Source organism: Eptatretus burgeri, chromosome 3 (genome assembly GCF_056783735.1).
Source record: "Eptatretus burgeri isolate ZD-2024b chromosome 3, Ebu_testis_v1, whole genome shotgun sequence".
Lineage (NCBI taxonomy): Eukaryota > Metazoa > Chordata > Myxini > Myxiniformes > Myxinidae > Eptatretus > Eptatretus burgeri.
In genome coordinates, this window is record NC_140963.1 from 10,879,574 (window position 1) to 10,893,076 (window position 13,503).

At 52.7% G+C, this 13,503-nt stretch overlaps 1 protein-coding gene across 1 annotated transcript in view; it reads right to left on the reverse strand.

The window, feature by feature from the left end:
- LOC147029390 (uncharacterized) overlaps positions 1–8,325 on the reverse strand; it is a 54,501-nt gene extending 46,176 nt beyond the window's left edge. The window contains exon 1 of the mRNA XM_085872424.1: positions 8,039–8,325. Coding sequence (XP_085728550.1) covers positions 8,039–8,063 — 25 coding nt within the window. The 5' untranslated portion in view covers positions 8,064–8,325. The remainder of the gene's footprint in view (positions 1–8,038) is intronic.
- Between the last annotated feature and the right edge of the window lie 5,178 nt (positions 8,326–13,503).

The following is a 13,503-nucleotide window of genomic DNA, read 5'->3' on the forward strand; positions in this document are numbered from 1 at the left end:
GACTCCTCTGTCAAGAGCCTACCACTCTCTGCTCGAACTGTAGTGCTCCGAGGGATGGGTTTGGATGAACGTAATGCGCGAATTCCCCTGTAAGCGGGACGAGAATCACCTGTCCACAGGTGATGCTCTACCCCCTCACAGATTCCTCGCACATAGGCCTCCTTGTCCACCCTCAGTGCACGTACAGTTTTACGCCTCAGCTCCCTGAACAACTCAGCTCTGCCATTCAGCCTGGCCCTGCGACTCTGGTCAATGGTATCCAGTGTCCCTTGAGAGACAAAATTCTTCTTTGCCCTGCGGTGAGCTCCAAGGCATCCACCGGCAACATCAAGGACGGTGGTCTTGAAGGCGCTCCACAACTCTTCAGGACCCCCCAAAGCACCCAGATCCCCCAAGTGTCCACTCAGCCTGTTCGCAAACTCCTCAGCTACTCTCTCATCCCTGAGCTTGGCAACATCCAGCCTCGGCTGGGATGGTACCATTCTCCAGGATTTAAGGTGCAGCTTTAGAGTTGCTACAACAAGCCTGTGGTCAGTATTGAGGAACTGAGCACTCCGGTAGACCCTGCAGTTCTGGATCATCCTCCAACGACCGTCAATGAGGACATGGTCAATCTCCTTTGCCACACCGCCAGCATTGGAATACCAAGTCCAGCGATGAGCTTGTGGGCGCTGAAATCATGAACCAGCCACCCTAAGTCCATGACTTCTTGCAAAGTCAAGGAACTTAGTGCCATTCTGGTTCATAGTTCCTGACCCATGGGGACCAACACACACCTCATAACCGTCCCTATCAGTTCCAGTCGATGCATTGAAATCCCCCAAGACTAGAAGTGTATCTCGTCTGGGGCACTGATCAACCACAGACTCGAGTGTGGCGTAGAATGCATCCTTCACGGTGAGATCACTCGCCTCAGTCGGAGCATAAACAGAGACCAGGGAAATGACACCTAAGGAGTGACGAATCCTTAATCTCATAATACGCTCGTTGACCGGTGTTACCTCAATTATCATTGGGGTCAGCTTATTGGACACAGCTACAGCAACTCCTTGGGTATGGTAACCATCAGAGCGACCAGACCAATAGTAGGTGTAACCACCCACCATTATCTCGCCGCAATCCGGTCTCCGAACCTCAGAGAAAGCTGCAATCCCGATGTCCAAACGCTTGAGCTCAGATGATAACAGAGACAGGTGATCATCCTCTCTTAGGGATAGGACATTCCAGGCACCCACCCGAAGGGACCGCCTCAGGTTAACCCAAGGAGACCGCCGTCTGGTGGACGACACCTCAGCACCACTCCGACACACTCTCCTGCAATCTGACCCAGGGATGTTACCCCGTGGTTTCCCTCCTATCAAAGATTGGGGGTCCCGAAGGCTTTGCCCCAATCCCGTCATCCGGTGAGCTGCCCTGCGAAGGGAAGCTGCACAGGAGGTACTCCCACGGAGTGGGTTTTCAGATTTTTTTGCGTTTTTGCGTTTTGCGGAATGAAGGGGTTTTACGGTGGCCGGAGTGCAAATCCTGCCACCAACCTCCTAATAAGAAGTGACCCAACTGCAGGAGGACGTCCGCAGACACAGTTGGGCACTAGATATGGATGGCCGTTGGCTCACAAGGAGCTCCTCCGCCCTTTGACAGGTTTTGTTTTTAATCCTGCTGGGTGTCCATATCCAAACACCCCCCCTCACCACAAAACCTGGTGGGGGAGACGGTTTAGTCGCCGCCAACCCGACCATGGAACACGTTAGTACAGGTTTACATGGTACCTGTAGCAGGTCACAGATCGAACCTGACCTGACACACACTTTCAACTTTATATACTGCATATAGATAACTGGATACAATACAAGATTGTATGTTTTACATCCTCTAAGGCTCGAAGTGGAGCTGGCACGCACAGCACACACACTCAGTGAGGGGTGGTTGCGGATGGGGGAGGGGGGCAAGTTTAGTTGAGGGGAGATGGGGGGTGTGATGGGACTTTTAACTTGAGCGGAGATGAGGAGGTGGGGGGGGTGGTGAGGTTAACTTGGGGGAGGCGGGGGTGGGCAAGTGAACATGAGGGGTGTTGGCAGGTGGAAATGGCGGAGAACAGTCAAATTGAGGGGTGGCAGCGGATGGGGGAGCGGTGAGTTGAACTGAGGGGTGGTTGTGAGGAGGAGCAGTGAGTTTACCTGAGGGGTGGTTGTGAGGGGAGCGGTGAGTTGACGTGAGGGGTGATTGCAGGTGGGGGAGCGATGAGTTGCCCTGAGGGGTGGTTGTGAGGGGAGCGGTGAGTTGACGTGAGGGGTGATTGCAGGTGGGGGAGCGGTGAGTTGACCTGAGGGGTGGTTGCGAGTGGGGGAGCGGTGAGTTTACCTGAAGGGGTGGTTGCAGGTGGGGGAGCGGTGAGTTGACCTGAGGGGTGGTTGCGGGTGGGGGATCGCTGAGTTTACCTGAAAGGGGTGGGGGAGGAGTTGAGGATGGGGAGCGGTGAGTTGACCTCAGGGGTGGTTGCGGGTGGGGGAGCAGTGAGTTGACTTGGAAAGGGGGGAGTGGTTGAGGGTGGGGAGTGGTTGAGGGTGGGGAGTGGTGAGTTGACCTGAAAGGGGGAGGTGGTTGAGGGTGGGGGAGCGGAGTGTTGCGTGAGGGGTGGGAGAACGGTGAGTTGACCTTCGGGGTGGCTGCGGGTGAGGGAGCGGGGATGTGACCTTCGGGGTGGTTGCAGGTGGGGAAGCGGTGAGTTGACCTTCGGAGTGGTTGCGGGTGGGGGAGCGATGAGTTGACCTTCGGGGTGGTTGGGGGTGGGGGAGTGGTGAGTTGACCTGAGGGGTGGTTGCGGGTGGGGGAGCAGTTACTTGAACTGAGGGGTGGTTGCCGGTGAGGGATCACCGAATTGACCTGAAAGGGGGTGGGGGGTTGAGGATGGTGGAGCAGTGAGTTCACCTGAGGGGTGATTGCAGGTGGGGGATTGGTGAGTTGACCTGAAAGGGGGGGTGGGTGGGTGTGGGAGGGGGAGCAGCGAGTTGACCTGAGGGGTGGTTGTGGAAGGGGAGCGGTGAGTTGACCTGAAAGGGGGTGGTTGCGGATGGGGAAGCGGTGAGTTGACCTGAGGGGTGGTTGCGGGTGGGGAGCGGTGAGTTGACCTGAGGGGTGGTTGGGGGTGGGAGAGCGGTGAGTTGACCTGAAGGGTGGTTGGGGGTGGGGAAGCAGTGCGTTTACATGAGGGGTGGTTGTGGGTGGCAGAGTGGTGAGTTGACCTGAGGGGTGATTGCAGGTGGGGGATCGGTGAGTTGACCTAAAAGGGGGGGTGGGTGCGGGTGGGGGAGCAGCGAGTTGACCTGAGGGGTGGTTGCGGAAGGGGGAGCGGTGAGTTGACCTGAAAGGGAGGCGGGTGGTTGCGGATGGGGGAGCGGTGAGTTGATCTGAAAGGGGGGGGTAGTTGGGAATGGGGAAGCGGTGAGTTGACCTGAGGGGTGGTTGCGGATGGGGGAGCGGTGAGTTGACCTGGGGGGTGGTTGCGGATAGGGGAGCGGTGAGTTGCCCTGAGGGGTGGTTGCGGGTGGGGGAGCGGTGAGTTGACCTGAGGGGTGGTTGCGGGTGGGGGAGCGGTGAGTTGACCTGAAAAGGGGGGTTGAGGATGGGGGAGTGGTGAGATGAACTGAGGGGTGGTTGCGGGTGGGGAGTGGTGAGTTGACCTGAAGGGGGTGGTTGCAGGTGGGGGAGCGGTGAGTTGACCTGAAAGGGGGGTGGTTGTGGGTGGGGAGTGGTGAGTTGACCTGAAAGGGGGATGGGTGGTTGTGGGTAGGGGAGCAGCGAGTTGACTTGAGGGGTGATTGCAGGTGGGGGATCGGTGAGTTGACCTGAAAGGGGGTGGGTGGGTGCGGGTGGGGGTGGGGGAGCAGCGAGTTGACCTGAGCGGTGGTTGTGGGTGGGGGAGCGGTGAGTTGATCTGAAAGGGGGTGTGGTTGCGCGAGGGGGCGCGGCGAGTTGTCCTGAGGGGTGGTTGCGGGTGGGGGAGCGGGGAGTTGACCTGAGGGGTGGTTGCGGGTGGGGGAGCGTTGAGTTGCCCTGGGGGGTGGTTGCGGTGTGGGGGATCACTGAGTTGACCTGAAAAGGGGGGTTGAGGATGGGGGAGTGGGGAGTTGAACTGAGGGGTGGTTGCGGGTGGGGGATCACTGAGTTGATCTGAAAAGGGGGGTTGAGGATGGGGGAGTGGTGAGATGAACTGAGGGGTGGTTGCGGGTGGGGAGCGGTGATTGACCTGAAGGGGGTGGTTGCGGGTGGGGAGCGGTGAGTTGACCTGAAAGGGGGGTGGGTGGTTGCGGGTGGGGGAGCAGCGAGTTGACCTGAGGGGTGGTTGTGGGTGGGGGAGCGGTGAGTTGATCTGAAAGGGGGGTGGTTGCGGAAGGGGAAGCGGTGAGTTGAGCTGAGGGGTGATTGCGGAGTTGACCTGAGGGGTGGTTGCGGGTGGGGGAGCGGTGAGTTTTGCTGATGGGGGGTGGTTGCGGGTGGGGAGCGGTGAGTTGACCTGAGGGGTGGGTGTGGATGGTGGCAGTGAGTTGATCTGAGGGGTGGTTGCGGGTGGGGGAGCGGTGAGTTGACCTGAGGGGTAGTTGTGGGTGGTGGTGGTGAGTTGACGTGAGGGGTGGTTGTGGGTGATGGCGGTGAGTTGAACTGAGGGTTGGTTGTGGGTGGTGGTGGTAATGAGTTGACCTGAAGGGTGGTTGTGGGTGTTGGTGATGAGTTGACCTGAGGGTTGGTTGTGGGTGGTGGTGTTGAGTTGACCTGAGGGGTGGTTGTGGGTGTTGGCGGTGAGTTAACCTGAGGGTTGGTTGTGGGTGGTGGTGGTGATGAGTTGACCTGAAGGGTGGTTGTGGGTGTTGGTGATGAGTTGACCTGAGGGTTGGTTGTGGGTGGTGGTGTTGAGTTGACCTGAGGGGTGGTTGTGGGTGTTGGCGGTGAGTTGTCCTGAGGGGTGGTTGTGGGTGGTGGTGGTGAGTTGACCTGAGGTGTGGGTGTGGGTGGTGGCGGTGAGTTGACCTGAGGGGTGGTTTTGGTGGTGAGTTGACCTGAAGGGTGGTTGTGGGTGGTGGTGAGTTGACCTGAGGGGTGGTTGTGGTGAGTTTACCTGAGCGGTAGTTGTGAGTGGTGGTGGTGAGTTGACCTGAGGGGTGGTTGTGGGTGGTGGCGGTGAGTTGACCTGAGGTGTGGGTGGTGGTGGTGGTGAGTTGACCTGAGCAGTGGTTGTGGGTGGTGGTGAGTTGACCTAAGTGGTGGTGGAGAGTTGACCTGAGGGGTGGTTGTGGATGGAGGCGGTGAGTTGACCTGAGGGGTGGTTGCGGTGTGGGGGATCACTGAGTTGACCTGAAAAGGAGGGGTTGAGGATGGGGGAGTGGGGAGTTGAACTGAGGGGTGGTTGTGGGTGGGGGATCACTGAGTCGACCTGAAAAGGGGGGGTTGAGGATGGGGGAGTGGTGAGATGAACTGAGGGGTGGTTGCGGGTGGGGAGCGGTGAGTTGACCTGAAGGGGGTGGTTGCGGGTGGGGGAGCGGTGAGTTGACCTGAAAGGGGGTGGTTGCGGGTGGGGGAGCGGTGAGTTGACCTGAAAGGGGGTGGTTGCGGGTGGGGGAGCAGCGAGTTGACTTGAGGGGTGATTGCAGGTGGGGGATCGGTGTGTTGACCTGAAAGGGGGTGGGTGGGTGCGGGTGGGGGTGGGGGAGCAGCGAGTTGACCTGAGGGGTGGTTGTGGATTTGGAGAGCGGTGAGTTGATCTGAAAGGGGGTGTGGTTGCGGATGGGGAAGCGGTGAGTTGAGCTGAGGGGTGGTTGCGGGTGGGGAGCGGGGAGTTGACCTGAGGGGTGGTTGCGGGTGGGGAGCGGTGAGTTTAGCTGATGGGGGGTGGTTGTGGGTGGGGGAGCGGTGAGTTGACCTGAGGGGTGGGTGTGGATGGTGGCAGTGAGTTGATCTAAAAGTGGTTGCGGGTGGGGGAGCGGTGAGTTGACCTGAGGTGTAGTTGTGGGTGGTGGCGGTGAGTTGAACTGAGGGGTGGATGTGGGTGGTGGTGGTGAGTTGACGTGAGGGGTGGTTGTGGGTGATGGCGGTGAGTTGAACTGAGGGGTGGATGTGGTGGTGGTGGTGAGTTGACCTGAGGGGTGGTTGTGGGTGATGGCGATGAGCTGAACTGAGGGGTGGTTGTGGGTGATGGCGGTGAGTTAACCTGAGGGGTGGTTGTGGGTGATGGCGGTGAGTTAACCTGAGGGGCGGTTGTGGGTGGTGGTGGTAGTGAGTTGACCTGAAGGGTGGTTGTGGGTGTTGGTGATGAGTTGACCTGGGGGTTGGTTGTGGGTGGTGGTGGTGTTGAGTTGACCTGAGGGGTGGTTGTGGGTGGTGGTGAGTTGACCTGAGGGGTGGTTGTGGGTGGTGGTGAGTTGACCTGAGGGGTGGTTGTGGGTGGTGGTGAGTTGACCTGAGGGGTGGTTGTGGGTGGTGGTGAGTTGACCTGAGGGGTGGTTGTGGGTGGTGGTGTGGTGAGTTGACCTGAGGGGTGGTTGTGAGTGGTGGTGTGGTGAGTTGACCTGAGGGGTGGTTGTGGGTGGTGGTGTGGTGAGTTGACCTGAGGGGTGGTTGTGAGTGGTGGTGAGTTGACCTGAGGGGTGGTTGTGAGTGGTGGTGAGTTGACCTGAGGGGTGGTTGTGAGTGGTGGTGAGTTGACCTGAGGGGTGGTTGTGGGTGGTGGTGAGTTGACCTGAGGGGTGGTGGTGGGTGGTGGTGGTGAGTTGACCTGAGGGGTGGTTGTGGGTGGCGGTGGTGAGTTAATCTGAGGGGTGGTTGTGGGTGGTGTGGTGAGTTGACCTGAGGGGTGGTTGTGAGTGGTGGTGAGTTGACCTGAGGGGTGGTGGTGGTGAGTTTACCTGAGCGGTGGTTGTGAGTGGTGGTGGTGAGTTGACCTGAGGGGTGGTTGTGGGTGGTGGCGGTGAGTTGACCTGAGGTGTGGGTGGTGGTGGTGGTGAGTTGAACTGAGCAGTGGTTGTGGGTGGTGGTGAGTTGACCTGAGGGGTGGTTGTGGGTGGTGGTGAGTTGACCTGAGCGGTGGCAGTGAGTTGACCTGAGGGGTGGTTGTGGGTGGTGGTGAGTTGACCTGAGGGGTGGTTGTGGGTGGTGGTGAGTTGACCTGAGGGGTGGTTGTGGGTGGTGGTGGGTTGACCTGAGGGGTGGTTGTGGATGGTGGTGAGTTGACCTGAGGGGTGGTTGTGGATGGTGGTGGTGAGTTGATCTGAGGGGTGGTTGTGGGTGGTGGTGGTGGTGAGTTGACCTGAGGGGTGGTTGTGAGTGGTGGTGAGTTGACCTGAGGGGTGGTTGTGGTGAGTTTACCTGAGTGGTGGTTGTGAGTGGTGGTGGTGAGTTGACCTGAGGTGTGGGTGGTGGTGGTGGTGAGTTGACCTGAGCAGTGGTTGTGGGTGGTGGTGAGTTGACCTGAGGTGTGGGTGGTGGTGGTGGTGAGTTGACCTGAGCAGTGGTTGTGGGTGGTGGTGAGTTGACCTGAGCAGTGGTTGTGGATGGTGGTGAGTTGACCTGAGCAGTGGTTGTGGGTGGTGGTGAGTTGACCTGAGGAGTGGTTGTGGGTGGTGGTGAGTTGACCTGAGCGGTGGTGGAGAGTTGACCTGAGGGATGGTTGTGGGTGGTGGCGGTGAGTTGACCTGAGCGGTGGTTGTGGGTGGTGGTGGTGAGTTGACCTTAGGGGTGGTAGAATGTTGTAGATTTTTCTCTCTGAATGTTATAGTTGTTTTGTTGTATATTAGTTGTTTATCATGTTTCATGCCACAAGCGAGAATTTCACCCGACCCTTGGTTGCGATTTTCAGATCGATATTCATATTACGATCAGATTACATGGACGTCAATAATAAAATCGGTTTTATCCTGGAAAGGTTCTTTCTTCGAGAACCACTCACAGATAAATATCCTAAACGAATATCCATGACGATGAAATGAAATGTCGGGATTTGTTGTAATTGCAGTCACAAACACACGCGAAACACGCGAAACATTCTCACCTTTTTCTCTCTTTCCTTTCCTCATTATCTTGATATTTGCAACTCCGGAACCTTCGTCCGCCAACTCGAACCCCCGTGTCCTTTATTTATCTCGTGAGAGAAACTGTCGCTGCAGCAATTCGGACCAATTATAAATATTCTTCGTACACATACACCGCCCAACCACCATATCCACTGACGACACGTGCGTGCGCTTTCGTGACGTCATTAGGTTTTTATGGAAGTGTAACGAAAGTGGAGGAACGAGGTCAAAAGGAACATATTCTTCCTCAAATGAAAGGAAAAAGCTCAAATACGTCATTCATATTTTCAGGAAGTGACGTCATTTATTTTCTTCATTTCGTCGGTATTGATTATTTTCATGAACACAAAGGTCGGGTGTGTTCCCTTAGCAAGCGGTTTGCCAAACCATTCGTTCCGTATCATCTTCTTTCCAAGCCATTCGGCAAGCGGAGCAAGCGATTAAGAGAGCTGCTTGCTAATGGAACATGGTTGTGTATCACCAAGATGGCCGCCGTAGTCGAGTTCAAAACTCGAGTTTGAAGCTATTTCTTCCAATTTCTCTGTCACAGAGGCGGATATTGAAACGTGCATTCGGACTTTTATTGGTACTAGCAGAGTACTTACCCTACGGGCGATCTTATTCAAAGAATGCAACGCGTTATCTGACGCATACCTTTAGTTGGGCGGTGTATAAGCAAAAAAATAACCTGGGTTACGTGCATGAAGCAAAAACATACCTACCGTAGCAAGTCTGGATGTAATCAGCCCATAACTGTAGGAGGAGCAGCGCAACAAACAAACAAAAAGGCACCAGGCAGTAGCCTGACAGGTATGACGAAAATAATGTAAATGACGTCACTCTCACCTTGACCTTTTAACATGGTTGCAATTTGATACCTGTATGTTGAAGCGTTTCCAAGTTATCGTCTTTTTTGTCCCTAAAAAAAACACCCCCATACGTCTTTAACATGGGCGACTTCGTTGCCATGGAAACGACGTTACCTCAACGGATTGCCGCCAATGTGCTCTGAATTTGCAGACCGTGATATTTTCCAACTCGTTTGTGTTTATAGCTTGACGTCAAGTGGCGCAAACGCTTTTGGTCGGGTCTGTTTTATGCAAATGACGTCACTGTTGTGTTCAAGAAGCATGCGGACACAGGAGCCAGAAGCAACTCTGCTTTATTACGCTGCGCGAGAGTATACTGCAATCCTCCAAGCGGACGGGCCAAAATATAAAACCCAATCACGTGACTACAAGCATCCAATCTCCATACAGCACAATGACCAGTGTCCTGTGTCCAATGCCCAATGTAATCCCCCACCCGCAACGATCCCCCACCCGCAACCACCCCAACGCACATGATATCGCTGTGATTAACTCATTTCGCGATTGACCCACTCAGATGAAATATTTCATTTATAATTATGACGTCATAGGTCAGGTGGTGTGGCAGCCATATTGGAAAAACGGGAAAAAAATTCAGACCTCTGTTTCTGTTCTCTGAACCCGCACCAAGGAAAATTTTGAAGCTTGGCACGGAGCAAGTACTCCTCATGGAGAATGAGTGGTTTTATGACGTCAATGGTACCCTCGTCATGACGTCATAATTGCACATGTGGAACGCCACGTCAGATCAGTTTGAAAAATTTTAAGGGTCATCCTGGGATAAAATGGTCAACAGAAGAAAAAAAAAAACTTCATGACGTCATCGGTCAGGTGATTCGGCAGCCATATTGTTTTTGAAAAAAATATCTTCAAAAATCCTCTGAAATGGCTGAACAGATCGAGGCGAAACTTTACACATATGACCGCCTATCCATGTGGAACAAGAGTCACACATATGATGTTATAGGTCACAGGTCACATGGTTTGGCAGCCATATTGGATTTACCTGAAAACCGATAAAAAATACACCACTCAAAAGAAGTCCTGGCAAGGGTTTGCAATCTCTAATTGCTCTTTTTCTTGTTTTGTCTGTCTGTAGTAGTCCGTGTTATGGCAAGAACAACTCAATTAAGCAAGGAGAAACAAAAGTCCATCATTACTTTAAGACATGACAAGTCTGAAGACGACGATGGTTCATGAGCGGTATTTGACGATGTAGATTGTTTCAGAAGTCAAGGATGAGACGATGTGATAATGTTTGACCAAGTTATAAAAATGATCAACATGATGTGGTACGAGTGACAGGTTATTCGCTGCAAAATGTCAAAAACCCGGTTTCGTTCACCAACTTAAAAAATTTGACCTTTGCATAACCTTTAAAGGTCACAAAACAATGTTGTGGACATTAAAATAAGGAAACAGGATACGTGCTATAGCTTATTGGAGTTAGTTCATCGAAGAAGGTCGAAAACCCGGCTCGATTCCCACAACTTTGAAAATTTGACCTTTGTGACCTTTAAAGGTCAAAGGTCAAGGATTATGACCTTTGGTGCAAAACTTCCTCTGGAACATTCCAGGAACAATATAACGTCATATAGGCTATATGGCATTTCGCACTCATCGGATTATCCATACTTTGATGAAATCAGCGTAAAAACAAACTTGAAGGGGGCGACACGGGCAAGGTGTTCGAGATAGAGCAAAATGGTTTCAAGACTTTAGGTGGGGAATGACCTCAAGATTATGCCTATAAAAATATTGTCATCCTAGCTCTCAAATTTGGGCGGTCGTCTGATTTTTATGTCAAAATTCGAAATTTTCGAAGTTCGTGACCTTGTGACCTTGACCTTGGGACGAAAATGAAAAATCGAGCTCCGTGGGGCTATGCAGGTGCCATTGGGCTAACCAAATTCCGAAACCACTGCCAGATTCGACAAACCCCTCGGAGAAGATGTCTTTTTATGTCAAAATCGCAATTTTCTAAGTTCGTGACCTTGTGACCTTGACCTTTGGACGAAAATGAAAAAATCGAGCTCCGTGGGGCTATGCAGGTGCCATTGGGGTAACCAAATACCAAAACCCCTGCCAGATTCGACAAACCCCCGAGGAGAAGATGCAAAGTGAAATCGGCTACCCCCTAAAAACACAATTCACAATTTTCTAAGTTCGTGACCTTGTGGCCTTGACCTTGGGACGAAAATGAAAAATGGAGCTCTGTGGGGCTATGCAGGTGCCATTGGGCTAACCAAATACCGAAACCCCTGCCAGATTCGACAAACCCCTCAGAGAAGAAAAAATTTTTATGTCAAAATTCGCAATTTTCTAAGTTCGTGACCTTGTGACCTTGACCTTGGGATGAAAATGAAAAATCGAGCTCCGTGGGGCTATGCAGGTGCCATTGGGCTAACCAAATACCGAAACCACTCAGATTCGACAAACCCCCTAGGAGAAGATGCAAATTGAAATCGGCTACCCCCTAAAAACACATGTTTTTTTGGCGTGGCTCCATCCATAATGGGCGCACCACGCCCATTCTGAGGAAAACACAACTAGATCATGATATAAACCTCCCACCAAATTTTGTTAGGATCGGATCAAAACCCACGGAGCTATGCTCGGGACAGACAGACAGACAGACAGACATACAGACAGACATACAGACAGACAGACACACAACAATAACGAATATAGTGGTCACATTTTTTTTGTGAACCAAAAGTCAGTCAATCCAGAAAATTTCAAGAACTTTGAACGTTTCTTCAAGTGCAGTCGCAAAAACCATCAAGCGCGATGATGAAACGCTCTCATGAGAACCGCCACAGGAAAGGAAGACCCAGAGTTACCTCTACTGCAGAGGAGAAGTTTATTTGAGTTACCAGCCTCAGAAATCACCAATTAACTGCACCTCAGATTGCAGCCCAAGTCGATGCTTCACAGTGTTCAAGTAACAGATACATCTCAACAGCCACTGTTCAGAGGAGACTGCGTGAACCAGGCCTTTATGGTCGAACTGCTGCAAAGAAACCACAACTGAAGGAGAACAATAATAATAAGAGACTAGCTTGGCCCAATAAACATGACCAATGGACGTTAGACCAGTGTAAATCTGTCCTTTGCTCTGTGATGAGTCCAAATTTGAGATTTTTGGTTCCAACCGTCGTGTCTTTTTGAGACGCAGAGAAGGTGAACAGGATGATCTCTGCATGTGTGCTTCCCACCGCAAAGCATGGAGGAGGAGGTGTGATGGTGTGAGGGTGCTTTGCTGGTGACACTGTTGGCAATTTATTTATAATTCAAGGCACACTTAACCAGCAGGGCTGCCACACCATTCCATCTGGTTTGCGCTTAGTGGGACCTTCATTTTTTTTCAACAGGACAATGACCCAAAACACACCTCCAGGCTGTGTAAGGGATATTTGAACAAGAAGGAGAGTGATGGAGTGCTGCATCAGATGACCTGGCCTCCACAATCACCTGACCTCAACCCAATTGAGATGGTTTGGGATGTGTTGGACCGCAAAATGAAGGAAAGGCAGCCAGCAAGTGCTCTTCAGATGTGGGAACTCCTTGAACACTTTTTGAAAAGCATTCCAGGTGACTACCTCATGAAGCTGGTTGAGAGAATGCCAAGAGTGTGCAGAGCTGTCATCAAAGCAAAGGGTAGCTACTTTGAAGAATCTAAAATGTAAAATACACTTTGATTTGCTTCACACTTTTTTTGGTAATAATACCATTTGTTATTTCATTGTTTTGATGTCTGCAATCATTGTACAATGTAGAAAACAGTGCAAATAAAAAAAAACCCCTTGAATGAGTCGGTGTGTCTAAACTTTTGACTGGTACTGTAAATATATCTTCCACATGAAAAAAAGGCAATGTGTGTGTGTCAGTGTGTGCGTCTCTACCATAACTCCAAAACGATAAAACCTCACAGCCTGAAACTCTGCATGCATACAAAAAAACTACGAAGAGGTGTTGGAGTGAAAATTTGGTGTTTGGTTTCATTAAAACACATCTTTTGAAGATAATTAACGGGCTTTTAAACCAAATCCTTCATCAGGCGATCCTCGGCCACCTCACTGTTTGGGCTCTTAAGGCGTTTCCCAGGTAACCTCGCTGGGGTCTGAAGCTGTCATGTTTTTGCACCGTCACCACCGTCTGCCCCCGCTGCACATTCAGCACTGCTTGCCCCCGCTGCACATCCACCACTGCCTGCCCCCGCTGCATCTCCACCACAGCATGCACCCGCTGCACCGTTACCACCACCTGCCCTAGCTGCACCTTCACCACCACCTGCACATCAAGCACAACCTGTCCCTGCTGCACCTCCATCACTGCCTGCACCTCTAGCACCACCTGTCGCCGCTGCACCTCCATCACTGCCTGCACCTCTAGCACCACCTGTCCTCGCTGCACCTCCATCACTGCCTGCACCTCTAGCACCACCTGTCTCCGCTGCACCTCCACCGTTGAATCTCCCCAACCACCTGCACCTCTCGCACCCCTGCACCTCTCGCACCACCTGTCCCCACTGCACCTCCATCACTGCTCGCCCACACTGCACCATCACCACC